The following is a 19231-nucleotide window of genomic DNA, read 5'->3' as shown; positions in this document are numbered from 1 at the left end:
CTGCTTAGAGTTTAAGCCCAGCATGTTTTCTACATCCCAAAGTAGCTGTTCCTGATTCAATCCTGACTCACAACAATTTCCATAAAGCATGTTAAAAACACCAGAAACACAACTTTTATCAGAGTAGGTTATGCATTGTTTGGAAATAAAGCGTCATTTTCACAATAAATAATGTGAGAATTATCTTTCAAGAAATACAATGAATCTGGAAAACGTCACCTGCAGTGTTCAGTACATGGGTTTTTATCTCTGAGTCACACTGGTTGAATTTTTGGCTAAAGATGTCCTGGATCAATTTTAGGTCAGTGAATCAGATCGAATCCATAAAATGAATTCTTACACCCTTTGTAATTAATAAAATTAGAAAAAAACATGCATTTTAATCTGTACAAAAATAATTACCTAGATTAGCAATAGATTTTAAACAAGCTAGTTCCTTACATCCTATTAAGAAAGCAAGAGCTGTCTTTATGTAGTAACATCTTGTTTCCATTTCTATAACAGATTTTTCTCTCTTTTCTTTTATTTTATTTACTGTTTTTCTTCTGAATTCCTTTTGGAAAAAACTAAAATTTACCTCCCAACTTTCACTGTTTTATCAAACATTTTGAGAATTACAATAAATAAATAACCCAAAAAAGCAGGTTTTAAAAATGTAAACTAAATAATGTTGAAATACCAAATATCCCATAGATCAGGGGTGCTCATTACGTCGATCGCGATCGACCGGTCGATCTTCAAGGACGTGAGGGTAGATGGCAAGAAAAATAACCATCTATATAGATGGTATATGGTATGTATCTATATGATATATATAGATATATATATCTATATATATAGATATATATATATATATATAGACTTATATATGTATATAGATAGATATAGATGATTCTAAAAAATCCGTCAGGGATTTAAAATCCTCACCGAGAAGTACGCAACTTGAATGACATGCAGAACAGCCAATCGAACATCCTCTGATACATACGTTACTGCACATTGTCATCTCAAAAGTAGCTCACATGCCAAAGAGTGTGGACAGCCCTGCTATAGATGTTCTCCACTAAAGTAAGCCGACTTTTTGTACTTAGTTGCAGACGTCAATTTCTAGAACCGGAAGTCCTCTACCTGAACCGAAAGTTTCCCCATATCGCTCGAAAAAACGTTTTAACTAGTGAACCTTACAATTACAGTTTTTTGCATTTTAAGCATTAATAAAATCCTTTGTTACATATGAAAACGCTTATTATTTATGGGTTTTATTTAATTATGTCTTTATTTTGCCTTGTTCTTTTGTTCAATTGTGTAACCAATCTGTTTCCCTTTGTTTTATGTTTATGTTCCCAAGTGTTTTATCAAAAAATAATGCAAAAAATAAAAAACTTTAATAAAATACTGTCTACACTTCCGAACACTTTTGGGTTATGGTTAGGGTAAATTGTATAGTTTCAGCTGATGATGTCAGCAGATCTTGTCTGCACACAGGTGCCCCTCGTAAAGCCCCACATCTATAATTCCAATTTTAGCATTCCTTTCTTGAAATAACAATGAAATAAAGTGCTGGGAATTGAGTTGGTTGTGTAACTAAGTACTCAGCACTTCTCCCGCCCTCACTAGTTCTGGATAAACAACAAACACCAGGCTGTTCGGCACCTGTAATCCTCCGACGACTCAATAAACATTTGTAGAGCTGCTCACACGCGGCCCTGATCCAAAACTGACTCAGCCTGCTGTCAGCGAGCTGCAGCATCCCCGTCTCCACGGCCGTACGCTCAGGACAATTCACCGCTGACGCACGCCTCAGGGTCTGATGATCAAAACAGAGGCCACACTTCCCGTCTGCCAGGGGGCTTCAGACCCAGTAATCCCCCCCCCCCCCCCACATCCCCCCACCCTCAGAGAAAAGCACGCAGCATCACAACGCAGCAACAACAACAACATGCCCTTTCAGGCTTTGCTGCTTCTACACTCAAAGCTACATCTGTCAACACCCAGACCCCTTCATTCTCTGTCTCCAAAGCCCCCGCGGATGGACTCTGTCTTTGCATCTCCTCCCTCTGCTGCTCTGCTACATCTTTAACCCCTTGCTTGCATCCTGACCTCACCTCTCACCTCCTGTCTGGAGATGGAGAACCTGCTCTCCAAACATTGCTCCTCTGCAGCCATTCTGAGCTTACAACCAACTGCAAAGAACACTCTGCTCAGCTTGAGAAGCAGGAAAATCTGTCTCTGAACATTACTGAAGCACCACTAAGTCGCTATCGTTTACTGATCTCTACTGGAATCTTGTGTCACTTCCTCTCGTTGCCAACGACAGTAAAGCAATATGAATCAGATTAGCTCTGTGTAGAATTTCCCAACAGTTCTGCCTCTTTTACAATTGTCTGAGCGATTCAGACAATGGAAACCTGCGCGTTTGCACACATTAATGCTTTCCTCAACAACGGAGAGCTTCCCCCTAACCAAATATAGGAAAACTGGCACCTAAATATAACACTCTATAATCATATATTGTTGTTATTGCAATGAAAATCTCAACTTTGGTTGACCCAGCTTCCACTTTCCACATGTGCAGATCTGCACGGCCTGAGTCAGGATTGTGCGGTCCTGATCAACATTTAAAATAAAAGTTTCCAATTTTTATAAACATTTTAATAGGTTATTATTGTTATCACCATCTCAAGAGATGCTCTGACTGATCCGTTGCTGTAAAATAATTTAGCGGAACGCATTTGGCGGGTACGGATCAACAAAAAAAATAACATGTGTGGAGTACAGCGACCCTGAAGCGCAAATCACACCAACAAATGCAAAAAACCTTATAAAGATGTAAACAAATAATAAAAAACAATATTACAATTTAGAAACTAAAAAACAAATCCAAAAAAATGAAACAAAATCAATGAGAAACATTTTGGAAAACAAAAAAAGAATTTCAAAAATAAAAAAAGGGTGGGTATGATGGGACATCACTGATTAAATGATTACGTTTATGTTTTTTCAAATCTGTTTTTAATATCTGCATACTAATTATTCATATCCAGAATAATTTAATAAAAAATTACTTTCAGTTGAAATAATGGAAAAATCTCATCATCCAATCAGTGATGTCCCACAGTACCTACCTTGTCTGTTTTCTTGTTGTGTTTTGTTTTGATTTTTGGAAATTAATTTTATTTTCTGAAATGTTTTTCTTTATTATGGCATCCAGAAAAGGTATGAAATAGCGGGATGTCAGACTCCAGACCTCGAGGGCCCACTTCCTGCTGGTTTTTCAGAATCTCCCTCCTATCTGCTGCTGATTTTGTGGATCAGGCGTGTTGCCCAATAGGAAGCTATAAAAGCAGGTTAGTTGGAAATAAGTAGGAGACCAGGAGTTTGAGACCTATGGTATTATTGGATATTGCTGAATGGAGGATGGCATTTGTCCATTTTTTGAATATGCTCCACACTAATCATAAAAATTTTATTAGTCTGTGGACATTGAGATGCATTTGATAAAACCCAAACATCTTTATTTTGATTTCTGGAAATTACCGTAGTTTTCAGCAAAGTTTCATTTCATTTACTGGTAGTTTCATTGTTTTTGGGGGATTGTGTTTTGATTTCTTAAGTTTAATGTTGTTGTTTTTTTTTATCTTTTTGGGGTTTTTTGTTGGTAATTTTAATGGAGTCTTTAATATAGTTTCTGTTCAAGTCCCAGCGGGGACATTTCTGTGTGGAGTTTGCATGTTCTCCCTGTGCATGGTGGGTATTCTCCGGGGACTACGACTTCCGCCCACAGTGCAAAAACATGCTTCATAGATAAAGTGATATGTGGACGTGGTTGCATGATTGTAGCCCTGCGAAAGACTGGCTACCTGTCCAGGGTGTACCGTGTCTTTGCCCAACGGTAGCCGGGTTAGGCTCCTACAACCCCATGACCCCATAAGGGATAAAACTGGTTCAAATAATGGATGGATGGAATATATTTTTATGTTGAGCGATTTGGTGTGATTTGAACTTCAAGGCCACCGTAGTTCAAAGACAGCATAACTAATCTTTTTATCTCAGGAATGAAGATGAAGAAAAGCTTCTTTAAGATGACAGACGATCCAGATGCAGATCCGCCGAGCCTTTGAGAGACGCGTGCTGGAGCTGCTCCACTGGCAGGAGCTGGACACAGTGTTTTGTTTTTAACTCCACTTGTGTTTCTCAGTTCTTCTGCGGCATGTGGAAGGATCAAAGAAGCTTCTAACAGGTCGAAAAGAGCACTCCGCTCTGATTAATATCAAGTCTGTCTGCGAGGGGTTTTTACTGACATGTCTTCTCCTATAATCTTTGCAACGCTGCCTCTCAGTTGACTGGCTCCATTAATTTTCTTTTTTCCAACCCACCTCTTTAACTTTTAAACACACCTTTCATCAGTCAAACTCCGGAGCAGCTTTCCAAATAAAAAGACAGAAAGTAGAAGCTGCAGACTCTGCTGCTCAGCACAGTCACTATTGTCTGGATCCTCTTCCCCTCAGCACGGCTTTTTATTTTGATGGGCTTATTGAACGCTTAGCTCAATTCCACGGAAAAGAAAAAACCTACAGTTTAAAACCAAAAAAAAAGTCAAATTGTCCTTTTTTCCATGGAATTTTGTTTTCTATTTTCTTCCATTTCTCCTTTCCAAAAGGTTTGGAGCCATTTTTTTAAACAAAATAATATAAAATGGCATTTCTGTTAGAATCGGAATGAGTGTTTTTTATGTTTTGTTGAGCTGGAACATCATCAGGTCAACTGAGGGGATTTGAAACCCCGCAGAAATAAAAGCCTTGCCAATGCTGAATTCAATTTAAGAAGTTTTGCAGATTTATTCAGTAAAAAACACAAACCTTCTCTAAAGTCTTTGATTGGAAAATCCTTTGCATACACGGTGACATTTTCGATGCATTTTTCCCTCTTTCTTTTGTTTTATCTGCTTGTACCTTTTCCCACTGCTGTACCCCTCAATGAATTCAAATATTTTGGTTTGCTGGTGCAAAACCACTAAAAACTATCCATAAAGTGTCGGCTTGTAAAAAAAAAAAAAAGTCTTGATATTTGAGTCTTTTCGTTTGAAAAAAACTAACTTCTTCTGCTGCAACTCTGCGTTAAAATACAGAACTAAATGATTTGCATGAGGGAGCAGTTAATAACATTTTTCTGAGATATAAAAGTTGATTTTTAATGGGAAAGAAAGCAAGGAGAAGGACTTTCTAATCACGTCTTCTCTAGACTATTATAGCAGAAGTTGTTTTTTGCTTCTTTATTTTTCTCATTTTTTATTGTTTGCAACAGGTGTGTTTAGCAAGTAAAATGCTAACAAACTGCTCAGTAGAACCTAAACCAGAATAGAGACATATTGATGAACCCACATTATCCCTTGTGCTATCCTAGGTACTTTGACATTGGGTGTTGGGTCATCTAGACCCCACAAGACAGTGCGCTGAACTTTTTTTTTAAATGATTTGTGATCTTCACTGGTGTCCATGGATTACATGAAATCCTCTCCACCTGTATCCACCTTTGTCATAGTAGGGAGAACACGTCAATGGTCATCTTGACCCCATAGGATAGCACAAGGGTTATATTGAATGTGTCTATGAATATGTGATGCAGCTTTGCAGCTTTCCATCTCAAATTGTTTCACTTTGTCTCATCTCACAGTATTTTCTATTACATAATTTATCACATTTTATCCCCCATTTCATAAAATCAGATCATTATGTCATTAAGATAACAATTGATTTTAATCTATCTTCATATCGTCTGGTCTTGTTTTTATGAGCTCTTTGCTCTAAATTCGATCTGACCCCATCTTATTTTATTGATTTTTAACAAAACTGATTAAAAAAAATAAGTAAATCAGGATAACAAATAAGAGGAAGCTTTCATTTTTAAATTTTTCTTTTTTATTATGCAGGAACCTTTTTAGGCTCAAACAGAAGTATTGAAAATCCACGCCTTTGGATTAAAATGATTGATTCTAAAACGCTAACAAACTGCTCAGTAGAACCTAAACCAGAATAGAGACATATTGATGGACCCACGTTATCCCTTGTGCTATCCTAGGTACTTTGACATTATTATTACTGATGTTAAACTGTTAAAAAATGTTTTCAAAGTGTTTCAAAATAGATCTCCAAATAGGATTTTTTTGGAGCAAAAACTATTTTTTCACAATTACCTTTGTAAAAATCTACTTTAAAATATATATATATATATATATATATATATATATATATATATATATATATATATATATATATATATATATATATATATATATATATATATAATTAAAAATAAGATATACAAAGATAAGTTGGAAAGAACCTTCAACCTAAAACGTTTTGAAAATAAAATTCTAGTTAAACAAAGAATGTGGAGTTAACTGAGAGAAATAGCCAGTAATCATAAAGGATTCATGAAAAACCTTGGGCCTTAAACGTTCTCAACATTTGAACATTTGTGCGGATTAGAAAGAGAAAGACTTTTTCTAGGCCTAAAGGTTTTAGAAATAATAAGAAAAAAGGAAATATTCACCAAAAGTAAAAGAAGTTCTGAAAAAGCCATGTTGCTGATAAACTTTTATGCATATGCACAAACACATTTTAACTTCGTGTTAATGCAGAAATGGCGTCTTTGTGAAGTCAGTTAAAGCTTGTCAGTCTTTAACAAAAAGCCTCTTGGAGCCCTGAAAGTTTCAGTTTTAGAGGAAGTGACCTTTAAATGCCTCTAACAAAAAAAGTGCTAAGCGGGATTTTAGAAAGAACATTTGAGACAACCAAAAGCACTGCAGGTGATGCTTTCATCTGTCGCCTAGCAACAAGCCCAACAGCTCCACAGATTTGTGGAAATGTCTGGTCATTTCAAAGAAGTCTAACTTTGACAATAATAATTACACTACAACAATCAGATGTGAACGCTAGAAAATGGCTTTTTATGACTTCATCAACTTGTACATATTTTTTTAATGTCAGTAACTAGCAAAGGAAAAAAAAAGTTTTGGCATTTTCTTTTCCTGCAGTTTGTGAATGAAAATCTGCGGCCTACCTTGAACATTGCCAGCCCGGATCTCTGCTCTGCTTTTCAGAAGGGGCATGATGGAGAGGTCTGTGGTTCCACTCCTCCTCTCATAGCCTCGGATGAAGGGATGGGAGCTGAAGAAGTCACGTGTGAAAAACTGACACAAAGTGGACCTGGGTTGAATGAATTCATAGAGGCTGGAGAATGATGGCTGCCAAAAAAAAGGCTAATTGAACTGAGGAGTATTTTTTTCTTCAAGTTGAGGTCAGAGTGTCAGTGTGGAAAAAACTAGGCCTCTTTCCATCCAGTTCCTTCAAAGCTGGTAATGCAGCTCGCAGAGGTCTCCTTCAAGAACTCTGCAAGTGTGGGAGCGCTGTTGCCGTGGAGATGAGCAGCAGCAGATGTACTCCGCTTCTTCTCTCTGCGCTTCCCTTCCCCTGTCTCCTCTTGGGCTTTCTGTCACTCTGCGTCTTTGCTTAGTTTAGTCAGTCATGATCGTCTGTGCGGCGGCCAGCTCCTCGTTCTGCTCTGAACAGGAGAGAAACATGAAGGGCAGAGTCAGAGGAGAAAGGCGCCGAATGCTGCCGTGAAGTCAACCCCGTTTAAGATGAAGGCTCAAACAACTGGACTCCTTCACTGAAACGTCAAAGTTTAGATCAGTAAAGAAACTTTTTTCACTGTTCAAGCTACAGATGTTTTCTAAAAAATGAATCTCGTATAATAAGATGTTAAAAGTCTTAGTATAAGACTGTTTGGTCAAGCTTGTTTTGGTTTTAGTTTAGTTTAGATGGCAGTTTTATGGAGTTGAAATGCATCCAACTAAAGCCGGTTTAGTCCCTTCCCTGGTGTTATAACAAACTGGCTTTGATTGTGCATCATTTAATGCACAACATTATTTCATTATTAAGCAATATCTTGCAGGCAACAACGACATTACAAGAATTATACGTTTTTTAGGAAATCTGCAACATGCTTTTATTTTGAAGGACTTCTTCACATTAGCATTAAAAAAGTTCTGTTTTTAAATGTTTTCATGTTACAAACAAACAAATATATTAATATAACTCCTTTTAACTTGTATTTTTTTCAGTTTTCCTATTTAAAACTACATTATTTTTAATTGTTTAGTTGACTGGCTTTGTTTTGTCAGTGCAGCGTTTAGAGAGCACAGATCATTTATCTAGATACAACCCCAAAAAGGCTTTGATTCACAAACTAGACTAAATTTCAAAGCAGCGATGCATCATTACTGACACCAACGAAGGAACCAATCAGGAAACAGAGCTGACCAGATGACAGTTTGAGCTCAAAGCTACACAATCCTTTAACTGAAGCAACACGACTAAAAACTGCTGCTGCTGGAGGTTCAGTGCTGGATCTGTAGGAACTAACCCATGAAAACCACGGACTCAAAGCACTTTTTTAATGTAAAACAAGTAAATGCAAATAAAAAATGTCTGAGATTGAAAAATGTATCATCATGAATTTAGGTGAAAGGAAGAATGTGTTTTTTTTGTTTTAATTTGAAGTTTGTAAAACACCGTGACAGACTTTTCATTTTTTACTTTAGTCCAACGTTTAGAAATTATTTTCTGCGCATTCGCATGAACTAAATGGAAAGGTTTTCGCTGCGTCTATACTTTTTATAGATTCCAGAACGCATGCATTTGTTCAAATTTCAAGTCTATTTATTTATGTAAACATTGAAGACTGTTAATTGAAAGTTGTAAGGCGTGTTCTTTTATCTTTTACTTCCATTTCTTAAATAGAAAACACAATCTTTGGTAAAATGATCAGTGAAGAATTCATTGGTGCATACATATTGTAACTCTGAAGGTCCTGAAGTCTTCATGCATTTAAAAGAAAATCCAGTTTATTTTGGGTTTATTTTACGCAAACTTTAACTTTAATAAGGTTTTATTTAATATTTCAATCCTCAGAAAGCCTAAATAAATGCCCAAAATAATGTATCTCCTCAACTTTTAAATTAAACATGACTGCTTTTGCTTCATTACTTTTTAAGTGAAGTGTCTTTTCTTTTTTTTTTTTTTTACTTAGGCGTTAAGTGAGTTCTTCCCCATTCTCACACAAACGCGACCTTCTTTGAAGACGGCGTGCTCACAGGATCTGAACGGCTTCACCATTCTTTTGAATTTTTCCTCTAAATCATTCAGACCGGCTAAAATCAATCCTAAAACTATAAAAAGTAATACTTTTTTTTCCAACTATTGGAGGAATTGGGTTTGAAGGTTTACTTTGTTTTTATTCTACTTTGTTTAGTGATGCTTTTGTTGTGTTTATGCCTGGAACGACTCAACTGAACGGCCGTGTCACACAGCCACTACATACAATTTGCACATTTTCCACGTATGAGATTTCGTTCTTCAGTGATACATGCGTGATATACGTAAAGCGTGTTTCCTGCGTTCGTCAGTGATAGATGCGCGCAGATGACCGTAGAGGGTTTCGGCCGACAAAAATTAACATGACATCAGCCACAACGGACCACTGCAAACAAGAAAACCACATCATGGACTGGGAAAAGGCCAAAGTCCTCAGCACTCAAGACAACAGACACCGCAGATGGATCATGGAGGCGGTGGAGATCCCAAAGTGAGCCCACACTTCCATGAACCGGGATGGGGGGGGGGGCCTTCCTGCTTTCTCACACCTGGAGCAACATCCTCCAGCAGCAAACGGACGTCAAGGGGCGGAGTCGTGCCTGTCAAAGTTTGACAGGCACATCACCACCACCTGATGACGACTCTGATGTAGATGGAGGACGCCGGTCGAAACACGTCAGGTGTGTGAAAAACACAGCCGTGTCTGATAATAGAAGAACCTAAGATGTCAGTTATCAACACAGACACTGTGAACTTTATTGATCTGACATTAAAGTGAATTTGGTTTTGAGCTGTTAAAAATTTTTGGTTGATTGAGAATTACGTCGTTTATACGCAATTAGTACGTAAATCTTACGCAATTGTGCGTGATTTTTGCGAGATGCATACACAAATTTGTGGCTTTCCACGACCGTTCCCCGTGTGTCAAACGGACTCTTCACGCATGCACCACATAAGGCACATAAAGTTAAAATGACGTAATTGAAACATTTGCGTGTTCTTTGCGTGGTTTATCGGACTTCTTCCGTGGTTTTAATGTGGTTCGTTCGTGATACATCTGTGAAGATTTCTAAGAGAGACCACAACTTTTCTCACTTTTTCCACGTCTTTTCGCATTTGACCAATTTTCCTCCGGCCTTAAGCCTACGGAAATATCCACAAGGTTTTTCTACAATAAGCAGCATCAATTCATATTAGACGACTTCAGTAAAAGTACAAAGGAGCCTCTAATAAGAGTAAAAAAGTAACGTTTTCAAATCTAAATTAAAGTTTGGAACTTTTTTTAAAATAAGTCTTTACAAAAACTAAATTAGTTGAAAGTCTTTTTGGCAACAGGCCGAAACAAAACGGAAGATTAGAAGCTCTTGATCACCTCATTTAATGTTATTTAAATTATTTTTATAAAGTAGAGCATTGTAAAATTAGTCTTCACTCAAAGTTACTTAGGTAAATGTAACTGATCAGTAGCTTAAATTTGAGTAAAGCTGTTGTGTTTGCACCAAATTTGGATCCCACTAACATCAAACCCTTTATACTTCGTTATACGAGGGAGTCCAGTGTAGTCTATGTGATTCGCCTCAGACCCCTCAGATGACTTAGGGGGCATTTGATTCAAATGATCCTCAAAGATCTGCTGCAGATCTTTCCAGCCAGAAAGCAGGAGGAGGAATGTGTTGAATGTGGAGGAGGAATCCATGCGACAACTGATCAACAAAAGAGCTCGCAGCATCGGCAAGGAAATGGAAGGAGGCTCAAATGAACAGATGTAAATACATGCACCTGTGCACAGCAGTGGACTAACCGCGCGCGCGTCAGCTGATGAAAGCTGACCGAGGCAGAATTAAGCAAATTCACTGAGTATTTGGGGCTGGTTTCTGCCACGAATTACAAACAGCATCACTGGCTCTGAAACACTACTGATAACTGGGGGGGGGGGGGACATAAAAATCAGAGTTTCTTGGAGGTAAAGGGATGAAACGTTTGCAGGGATGGATAAAGATCAAAGGCATGGTCTGATAAGCAATCAGTTAGTCACAGCAGAGCGAGAGGAGGTGTGTGCAGGCAAACGCGGCGGAAAACCACAAAAATAACCTTCAGGGGGGAACCTGCCGACGGAACCTCATGCACCACACATTCCCCCATCATGCAGACGGACACGTGCACGCTCCTGCTGGACCCGCTGGTAGTGTGTGTGTGTGTGGGGGGGGGGGGGGGTACGCCCTCCGGAGAGCTCATGCATGTGCAGGAGCAGGAGAAGTACAGTGCTCGGATCAATTCACTACTCACCTAATTAACTCTTTTCTGTAACACATATTTTATAGACTGGATTGGAGATGATGGTTTACAAAGAAGCAGAGTTGAGACACGAAAAGCAAAGACAGAGCAGAACCGGAGGACCCCTTCATGGCGACATCCCTCTTCGCCCGAACAACCATGAGAAAAAAGGGGATTCAGAAATCCCCCCTTTAAGCAGTCCAAAAGCAGGAGGTGGGCGTGGCCTAAGCTACAGGTCTGCCTAAGGGCCGAGGGAACCAGCAAGTGGATGGAGCTGAAAACAGCAGAGGTGATGCTTCCAAACAGTGAGGTGTGGCGGTGGGATACAAAACAGAAAGAGAGGAGGAAGATGAGAAGCTGGTATGAGATGGGATCTCAAGTTCTGTTTTTATTTTATTTTATTTTTTATCTGTCTCTCAGTCTGTTTATCCACAGCCTGCACCCACAGATCAACAGCTACCTGGTGGGAACCGGTCTCTCTCTTAAACCATAGAGGATGAAAATGAAGACAAGGAGAGGAAGGAGTGGAGGAGATGTGGGAGTCAGGAAAGAACAGTGGAGAAGGGTTCAGTTCGGCAGAAATGTTTGGATCGTGTGGGATGGGAGGAGGAGGAACAGAAGCAACAGCTGCTGATGAACAAGAATAAAAAATAATGAGCATAAAACAAGGATTTGACTTGAATTCTGCGTGCAACCTTAAAATCAAATCAACGTTTTCCAAAACAAGAAAAGAAATTAAACTAAATGAGTTCTTGTGGCCAAACTTGCAAAAACATGTTTAGTTGAGTGAAAAAGCTGTAAATTAAAGAACAAAAGAAACATGATCAGCAGATTAAAATGTTTGACCAGGATGAATGGATGAGAGGAAAGCAAAACGGCTGAGACCACACTAGAATCCACTTTCATTTGAGTGTGCGAGTGTGTGTTGATGTGTGTTTTAAATATACATAAAGCACACACAAATACACACAGACAGACAGATAGACACTGAACAATAGTTAACCTACCTAGAAAAATATTTAAGAATCCCGCAAGAGAGTGACGCAAATAAAATGGGTGTGGAGGGACCAAAAGAGAAGGGAAAGGGGGGAAAAAAAGTCATTCATGAGGAGCTGCTGTTTGGTTTTGTTTTTTTAAAGTCTGAAGAAAATTCGTCCAAGTTTATCATCGTGTCAGAGTTTGAAGACAGCAAGAGGTGGGAGGGGGGTGATGGACGGATGAGCCTCAGGTGAAATGGTAAGGAGGAACCGAAGAGAAATGGTGCGATGAGGAGTGGAAGGAGGGCAAACAATGAAAAGAACGCTCCTTTCTCTCAGTCATAAATATATGAAATTGTAAACCAAGTAGATGGAGAAATAGATGAGGAGGCAGATGACAGAAAGAGAGACTATATGAAAAGATGAAGCACCTCCCAGCACCGCGATGAGGAATAAGAAAAATATAAAACGAAAGAAAAAATTAAATACTCCAAAGCCTTCCGTTTTTGCTCAGTTAAGTGAGTCGAGGGTAGGGGGCTTTCAGTTATATCCCCCCCCTCCTCCTTCTCTCTCTCTCTCTGCAACTGGTAAGTCTTCTTTAATCTTCTTGTCAAAGTAAGACGCCGGCTTCCCTCAGATGAGCTGCAGCCTTTTGCCAGTGCAGCTGTCAGACGCGGGTCTGCATGGCTGCTGCAGCCGTGCACAGTGTGGATCCGAAAACACACTTCTGGTGTGGAGCGTGGAGCACAACCCTCCGCTCCTCTTCCTCGCCTCTCGAGAGGGGGAAAGAGAGCGGCGCTCACAGAGGGAGGAGGGAAGGAGATGTGGAGGTGGCTCCTCTGTGGCAGGACTGTGAATCGGAGGGAGGGCAACAGTGAAGACAGGCTGCTGCAACAATTGTGAAGACAACTGATTCTTTAAAGGAAGCAACAGCTCCCTCTGTTGCTGTTTTGGGACAAAAGTAAAGCAGGAGCTGTGGGCCGGAACGGTTGAGATGTGACGAGAACGAGAGGACACTCTTAACCTGGGGGGAGGGAGAAACAGAAAGGAAGTGGAAGGAGACAAAAATGGGATGTTTTAGACAGTATGGATTTTGAGCCAACAAGGAAAACATCAGTTGTCATGTTTAGTTTGAAGAAAAGTCGGAGAACCAGGATTTAACCCTTGTGCTATCTTAGATGACCCCATCCATACATTGACATGTTCTCCCTACCATAACAAAGGTGGATAAAGGTGGAAAGATTTCATGTAATCCTTGGACACCAGTGAAGATCACAAATCATTGAAGAAAAAAGGTTCAGAGCACTGTCTAGTGGGTCTAGCTGACCCAACTCCCAATGTTAAAGTGCCTAGGATAGCACAAGGGTTAATTGCTGCTAGGTAATCAATGAGGGAACAGAGGAGAAGAATTGAGGTAGGTTTAATGGTAAAGTAGAGCTGGATGTCATCTGCATATGCAAGTGGAAGTGTATGTCATAGTTATGGAAAATAGTGCTGAGGGAAAAGAAATAATTTAAAAGGAGAAAGGGCCCCAGAACTGAGCTCTGAGGAACACCCGAGGTAACAGCAATAGTTTGGGATTTGGACAATTTCAGCTGAATTATTTGGGTGCTGGATAATGGTGCGTTCACACCGGACGCCGTTTCAATGTTAAGTCAAGGTACAAACTTGTTTTTATGTAGTTAACGCGAGTCAGCAAGCCTCAGAAAGACTGCGGAAGCACAGACACAGACACAGCAGCGGGAGAGAAGCACACTGAACGGGGAGAATCTGAATGATCCCAGACATGGAGACGTGATTACTGACGTTTTTGGAGACGTTTTCTTCATAATCAATAAACCTGATCTCTCAACATCAGCTGTGTTTTCCAGGCATTGTAAATGAGATGGACACAGACACCGCTCCATGTAGCTATCAGGCTACATGGTAGCTCCTCCCACACGCAGTAGCAGAGGCCGGCTTAAAGGAACCCATTTTTGGTCATGCAGCGAGGACAGAATTCGCCGTGCGGCAAATGAGAGGCGGCCGACGCGATTTGAACGCAGCTTTACTGTACTTCAAACTACTACTTGATTACTTTAAACCTAAGGTGCACTGAAAATCCTTCAATTAGTAAAAAAAACTAGAAAGTCCGCCTTAAGGCCCATACACACCGGGACGAATATTCGCCAGGCGTTATTCGCCAGCGTTTTTCGCCACGTCTTTTGTGTTCACACCCAGGCGATTTTTGCTGACGATGAGCCGAGCGAACATGCAATTTCCTTCCCTGACATTAGATGGTGCTTAATGTAAACAGAAATACTCCTGTACACAAGGTGGCGCTGCGCAACTTTACGCTTCTTAAAGTCGCTTTTCACTCAGAAGAAGAGAGCAAGTATTTACGCGCTAGTCAGAATAATACAAAGAAAACATGAATATTTCAAGCACCAGTAGATCCAACTGGTGCTTGGTTCGGGGATTTTTTATAATGTCCGTCATTATTTCTTCGCGGCAGTGTAGACGCTACTTGGCGTCTATCTTCTTCGCTGGTATGTATGCTCAGCAAGGCAGTTTTGTGTTTGAGCGCCCCCAAGTTGTGTTTTACTGTAACTTCAGAAGCTCCAGACACGTGTGCAAAAGCGCCATTCTCATTGGTCGAATAGATTTCGACGCGACGCGTCGAAAAAAAAAAACGAACCCGAGGCGGGGTTTTTTTTGACGCTTTGACGCGTGGCGTTTTTTCGCGTCGGTGTGCACACTCTCATTGGTGCCCTTTGTTTAGTCACGAGGCGTTAAACGTCGGCGAAAATCGCCGGCGAAATTCGTCCCGGTGTGAACGGGCCTTTACAACGGGGGTTCAGGTTGGGCTCAATGACTTCCAATCGATGTTCTGTGGTAGACGGCAGACAAATATCGACTTATTTACTGTTTGTAAATGAGTTGAATAAAGTAGATTTAGTTTCCCTTACATTTTTTTATTTACCACCTACTTTTTACTTTACAATTACTTGATAAAATTAAAAACTTTCTTTTTTTTCTAATCAGAGCCACAATGGAGGGGTAAAAGAGTCACATGTAGCTCCGGAGCAGCAGGCTGCACACCCCTGATATACTTTTTTTTTTTTTTTTTTTTTTTATTGAACAATTGCAACATACAAAACAAGAAAATACAACAATTATGCACATTTAATGTACAATAGAATTCTGAATACAGAACAAACATGTTGCATTCTTTAAAAAATACTAATTATTAATAATAAACACAAAAGGGAATAAGAAATAAAAAGAAACAAAAAAATAAAGAGAAAAGAGAAAATGCGAGAGTAAATCTATGTCAGCAGTCCAAAAGATTTACAGATGCTAATTGTTTTTTGAGCTTTTGTATTTTTTGAAGCAGAAATTAAGTTTAAATAACGCTGCAGTTCCAGTTTGAACACAAAGAAATCCGGTTTTTTATTGGAAAATTTTCTTTTGTGTATATGAAATTTAGCGATAAATCACCCCTGATATACTTCACAGCTATTTATTCTCTTAATGCCTGGCTACGGTGGCTTGTTAGTGCCAAAAAGGCTGTTACATTTGGAGTTGGCTCTTAATATTGGACTGTGGTTCTGTCTGTTGATAAATCTTGTCCATCTGGGTTTGTATGGACAGAAGAGGAGGCCAAGTAAAAGACAACCATCACAAAGGAGAGGTTCAGTTGTGTTTCATCAACCAGAATCAAAATACCTGTTCTACCTCTGAATTATAATAAAAACTGTTTTTTCCTTCTTTTCCTAATCTTGATCTCCCACTGCCAAACGCCATGGATCAAAGGAACCACTGAGAAAAAAAGAAGAAACACCAAAAGGAGATGTGGGCATGTGCAGATTTAAACTCAGCTAATTAAATACTATGCCAGCAGATAGATGTGTGGTTGAAAAAAAATGTCAAGATAAACCTCTGAAAGTGCACGTGCAAGGGCACCCAGATGCATCATGGGAAACACTTGATCACATAATCCAGAGCAACAAAAATCAAACTCATTCTTGCATCAAAATCTGTTTTATTCAGGTTAAATCAGTTAATTCAGCTCTGCTTCTCATGTTTATACATCTAATCTACACAAATGGCCAAGTTTATCCATGAAACTGGATTACATAACATGAATTTACAGAATTACAGATATTTACAAGCTGGATGGTGTTTTTAAAGCTCCATTTTCACTTCAGTGTTGGGTAAGAAAAGAATTGTGGGATTGGATTATCCCTTCTTTTCTTCATTGAAAAGAAAGGGAAAAAAAGAATCAACCTTCCTTTTTGTTCTGGATTGGAAGATCCTTCTCAAGGAAAACAGTTACTTCCAGGTCCTTTCAAAGGAAGCTTCTTCCACGCTCAACACGGGAGGAGCATCAACTGAAACTGTTTTCTCAAAGCTGCACACGAGGGGAGCCAAAAAAGGATTGCTTTTTAAAACACAAAAAGCTTATCCTGTGCTGACGTGAGAACGTCTACATCAGCATGAAAATGCTTCTTTTATGTCAAAACGCCATCCTTTCACCTCAGTTTTGTTTAAATAAGTCACTGATTCACCATAAAGGTACACACTTCTGGGTGATTAGAATGGAAGGAGGCCCAGAACCACTTCAAAAAGTGATTTGTTATTCAAACTATGCTTCAAAAAACACTTTATGTTTTCTTTTGGTAAAATACTTCAGACAATTACCAGCTTATTTTTGGGGTTTATTTTTCTCTGTCACCATTTTAATTAACTGAGCCATTCCTTTTGTGTGGCAAATACAAAAAAAGAACAGTTTATCTTCTGTTCCACCAGAAAGACTTTTGTCATTAAAGTCAAGTTTTATATACTAAGTGACTTTACATTCAAAAACATTCTATTTTTTTCTATTTAAACATACCTTTGTTCAACGGAAAGAGGTTCTGATTTGGTTTCCTTCTCTTTGAGTTTTGTTTGTAGCAGAGAATTATGGCTTGGAGGTACAGTGCTGCCACCTAGTGGATCAAAGCTGAACTTACTCATCAATCAAAGATTTCACACCTCCACGTGCCCTTTTTTTTGGTTTTAGAATTCATGGTGCCACACTGATTTATGCTCAGATGTTTTCATGCTCTATGGATTAAAGACTAACCCACAAAATAATGACTAAACTTTTCCAATTTTGTCCCAAATTTGACACGCATGTAAAAAACAAAACTCAAAACACAAAGAAGGAATCATTTCTAACCTCTGTTTGTTCATTCACAGCGTTTGACAGGATCTAGGTCTCTCCATCATGTGTCTTTACTTTATTTTGGCTCTGCCTCGTTTACAAGCCAATTATGTTCAATCCTTGACGTAAAGATAAAACATTTACTTTGGGAACTCTTTTGGCATCACTGGGGCCCCACTGGTGACGAGAACAAAGCCCCAGATAGATGCGACCGGGTAGCTGGCTGCTCCCTTGGATATAGAGTGAGGAACTTGGCAGCATCCTGTGGAGCCAGTTGAGGTGACTTGGGCATCTTGTCAGGAAGTTGAGGAGGTGCTCTGGGCATGTCTAACTGAGCGAATACCAACATGGCTATAATTCTGGTTCAACTTCACTCTTGTTAGGTTGGCTTGTTACCAATACAAAGATATAACCTTTGGCCGAGCTGGGTACATTTCAATGTCTTGTCCACATTTGCACACAACACAAAAACAGTTTGTCTCTAGGCCATTTATCAGAAACGTCTTTTGCAGACAACCTTATGCCGCCTTTCTATGTGGAGTTTAGATGTTCTCTTTTTTCTGCGGCTTCCTCCAACTTGTACCAAAGGATTCCCTTTGGCGTGTGTCTAATCTGTGGTCTCCATTGCAGTGGTTGTTGTATTGTGTAATTTCAGGTATGTACAGTTTCTTATTTTACGTCACACCGTGTGTGATTTCCTCAGAAGCACTTATGTCAATCCTAATTGGCTGGTGTCACCTTTCTAAAAGTAGTCAGCACAATGTTTTCTAACTTCCAATGCATCTCAATATCGTAGAAAAGGTTTTGCAAAATATCAACGAGGAGGATCTACCTCACTTCCAGGTAAGCTGGGTTGTTACCAATATTAGGACAGGGCTGGCCAACCCTCAGCCCTCCCTGGACTGCTTGATTGGATTGTGGCTCCTGAGGAACAGGGTTGGCCAGCCCTGAACCAGGACTTTAATTTGAAACCTCTAAGTTCATAAAGGTTTTTTCTCTTTGCATTCTAGACAGTTCAACAGCCCTCCACCACCCTGTTCTCCACCTAGAGCAAAGCTTTGGAACGGTCTGACCTCTAACAACCATCAGCATCTACGGCAGAGATGCCCAAATTCGGGCTTCGAGGGCCGGCGTCCTACATGTTTTCCAACCTGCTGTTGAAGCTCCTTATTGGCTAAACACACCTGATCCAGGTAATTAACAGCAGAGCAGGCAGGATTTCTGGAAAACCAGCAGGTGGTTGGTCAGCCCTCGAGGTCTGGATTTGGTCTACCCTGCTCTAAGGTTTATTCACCAAAGGTCTGAGTTAACGTCATCAGCCCAGAGCCAAACCGCCAAAGATTGTGGACTTACTTCACACACGTTTGTCTGTATCACAACAAATCTTACCTTGCATTCCTAAAATCTCTCCTTATGGAAATGACCATCAATGGGTGCTAGCTACCTCCTGTTCCTTTTTACCAAAGCTGCCATTAACCGGTGCTCGCCGGTCCACCAGCAGCAGCGTGGCGTTCAGGGATGTTACACCATATTAATTATTGACAGCAAGCACAAACCTACACATCCTCAATTAGCTTAGGCAAGCTAAAGTGCCGTCTGACAGCGTGGTTAAAAACAGTTCATTAACACTTCAA

The 19231-nt window shown here is 39.7% G+C and overlaps 1 protein-coding gene across 5 annotated transcripts in view; it reads right to left on the bottom strand.

Annotated features, from left to right (window-relative positions):
- Positions 1-13576, bottom strand: part of LOC101163953 (glutamate receptor ionotropic, NMDA 2B-like) — a 141955-nt gene extending 128379 nt beyond the window's left edge. The window contains exons 1-2 of one of the 5 annotated variants that reach the window (XM_023955858.1): positions 12440-13576; positions 7063-7563 (exon numbers count right to left, since the gene is read on the bottom strand). In XM_023955858.1, coding sequence (XP_023811626.1) covers positions 7063-7071 — 9 coding nt within the window. In that variant the 5' untranslated portion in view covers positions 7072-7563; positions 12440-13576. The other 4 variants (XM_023955853.1, XM_020702419.2, XM_011474390.3 and 1 more) reach the window with 4 other exon arrangements.
- Positions 13577-19231: the final 5655 nt, after the last annotated feature.

The sequence above is a fragment of the Oryzias latipes genome, chromosome 1, assembly GCF_002234675.1.
Source record: "Oryzias latipes chromosome 1, ASM223467v1".
NCBI classification, from domain to species: Eukaryota; Metazoa; Chordata; class Actinopteri; order Beloniformes; family Adrianichthyidae; genus Oryzias; species Oryzias latipes.
Note: the sequence above shows the minus strand (reverse complement) of the source record. Positions and strands in the feature narration are given on the sequence as shown.